This window comes from Austrofundulus limnaeus, unplaced genomic scaffold (genome assembly GCF_001266775.1).
Source record: "Austrofundulus limnaeus strain Quisiro unplaced genomic scaffold, Austrofundulus_limnaeus-1.0 Scaffold5, whole genome shotgun sequence".
NCBI lineage: Eukaryota > Metazoa > Chordata > Actinopteri > Cyprinodontiformes > Rivulidae > Austrofundulus > Austrofundulus limnaeus.
In genome coordinates this window covers 4,690,754-4,693,305 of record NW_013952407.1, presented here as the reverse complement: position 1 = coordinate 4,693,305, position 2,552 = coordinate 4,690,754, and the positions used below count along the sequence as shown (strand labels likewise).

Here is a 2,552-nt window from a genome sequence, read left to right as displayed (position 1 = left end):
ACACTGTGTAGGTCTAAATATTAATCAGAGGACAAAGCAGCTGTAATATTTAATATTTTGTTAAATTGTAGCATGATTCAACAGTGCTAAACACTACAGTATGCTCCACAAGCTAATATCTGCTAACCAGTTCAATAAATAACAGTGATTACATTGACTTTATAAGATTATTTTCATTTTAAACTGTTACATTATGTTCTGCTCAGATCACATTTAGCTAAATAAGATCAAATCTGCTGACTTGTTGTGAAATGAGACGTTTTCCTGTTTATCTTCTGTTAATAAATCCATAACAAACAGCTTTTCTGACATTATTTAAAACATTAGACTACATAAACTGTAAAATATTAATAATAATTGGATTATTATTATTATTATTAATAGTTTTAATGATTTCTACATCGTCAGTCCTTTTTTCTGCTCTGTTGTCAACATGTACAGCAAAGGGAAATCCAGAGTTTTGCCCATTTAGCGTTAGCCATTAGCTTCTCCTGCCGATCACACGGTCACYTGGTTTTTGCGCACTCCAGCTGTTCTATAGGACCTCCTTGGTTACGTTCTACGTCTGACACAGAACACACCTCCAGGGGTGTAACCAGGAAGAAAAAACATAAGGTCAATTCATTATTATAGCAGAGAAGTGTTTTCAGAAGGAGTTGTTTGTGTGTTGCAGAGTCTCTGCTCAGAGCAGGGCTCCTGTGTTTTGRTTTGGTTTAGCTCAAGGTTTTATGGTGAGGCCTGTGCTGCAGTTGCTGTATGAACCTGGTTGGAGTCAGAAGATGGAGAATAAAGTTTTAACAAGAAATCCAGTTGGATTCCTGTTTATTCTGACATACCATTTTGAACAACGCATCTTTTTCCTAATTATTTTTTCTTTTTTTGCTCTTGTTATTGATTGTCACCGGTTCCGAAGACAAAAATAATTTTCAAAATTAAAGTTGTTTTTGCAGAGTATTTGAAAATATGTCCAATGTGTTATATAAAAAGAGTAAAACACATATTTTTACACTAGATTTGTGCATAGAAATGAGGTTTGTCAGTACCAAAAGCTAAAATGAGGCGATGCTTCAATTTGTACKTCCACCAAATCGTACCCAAGGATTATTTTGTGCAAAATGACCAATTTTGGTAGTTGCTGACATTTCTTGCCAACAAGGTACAAAARGGATATGATGCACTCATCATATGCACATTTCCCCAAGTTTCTGCATGGCACTTGTGCACATCATTACAAGCACAGGGTCCAGCTGTGCTTTACTTCACAGTCAAAATGATCATGAGCACAACCGTAAAATCATTTTAGCTTATATTAATTACAGTAAGTGCTTACAAGCTGTGACAACAAGTACCTGCCTCGTGTGTAAATGCATTGGCTCGGTCGTTGCGTGTAAACGACTCGTGCTAAATCATAAGTGTTGGGGAAGCTGRCAAAGTGAGTAGGAAGCAGGCAAATTGGGCATGAAGTTTACCGACTCAGGTAAAATGTGGGCGGAGCCYGTTACAAAGCAACCTGAGTCAGGTGGCTCCGTTACGTAACCCCAAAACGTATGGGTAAGTGGGGACCAAACTTCCAAAGGAGTTGAATWTGTGTGTTTGTGTACCTTTCCCTGCAGGGACACGGCCCATAAGGACAGACGACCCCTGGGCTCCTCACTGATCTCCCAACCTCCACAGCTGATGTCGCTGAAGGGATCTGGGAGAGTCATCGGCCTCGAGGGGATCTGTCAAAAACACACAGACGGTTTACACAAGCCGACGGGTCAAAAAAAAGATAGACAGCAAGTTACAGAGAGAAAGCAAGAGGCACACCTTCGCCCAGGTATCCATGGCGTTGTACCTCCTGTAGCGAAGCCATCGCCTGCGACGGACACAGGAGTTCCACTTCTTGTCTTTGGTGTAGGTGGCGGGAAAATCCATGGCATAGGTCCACCCCTGCCGGGACAAACACTTGATTCATTCGTACGAGGTAAGACGAAAAAGAACAAAAACCTCTGCGACAGAAGAAGCCCCAAACACTCACTCCTTTCTCTGTGGGTTCTCCCTCGAAGTTTTCATCCACAAACCAGTCGCCTTCCCACTCCCAGCTGCTGGAGGGGAGCCGGACGCTGTCCAGAAGTAGGTGCTGCAGACCCGTGACATCACTCCATTGCCAGCGGTCGCTTGGCAGCAAACGGTCGGAGAAACCATCGACTGGATTCCATCGCTGGGGGAAACAAGCAGGAATGTTCACGTTCATGGTCATTTTCCATGAGGATTAGTCCCAACCGTGGTGTTAGACACTGCTTTAGACTGTAAACTGGGTTAGTTCTGGAGAAGCTAGGTGTCCAATCTGCAGTGAAACAAGATGAAGTGTTACCAATGGGGGCACAAAAATACACTCAGGTCATCAGATGGGACAAGATTTTAATATTATCCTTAAAGGGATCCATAATTAGTTGTAACATTAGACTTTATATGATAAACATATATTTTAACAGTAAATTAAAAACTCTGAAAATACTGTAGGATGTTTAGTTTTTATAATTTTTAAAATATATATTTTAACAGAGACA

At 40.9% G+C, this 2,552-nt stretch overlaps 1 protein-coding gene across 1 annotated transcript in view; it reads right to left on the bottom strand.

The window, feature by feature from the left end:
• Window positions 1-2,552, bottom strand: part of tecpr1a (tectonin beta-propeller repeat containing 1a) — a 22,220-nt gene that overhangs the window by 18,416 nt on the left and 1,252 nt on the right. Inside the window, exons 2-4 of the mRNA XM_014028087.1 lie at window positions 2,021-2,203; window positions 1,810-1,932; window positions 1,602-1,721 (exon numbers count right to left, since the gene is read on the bottom strand). Of these exons, the coding sequence (XP_013883541.1) occupies window positions 1,602-1,721; window positions 1,810-1,932; window positions 2,021-2,203 (426 nt within the window). The remainder of the gene's footprint in view (window positions 1-1,601; window positions 1,722-1,809; window positions 1,933-2,020; window positions 2,204-2,552) is intronic.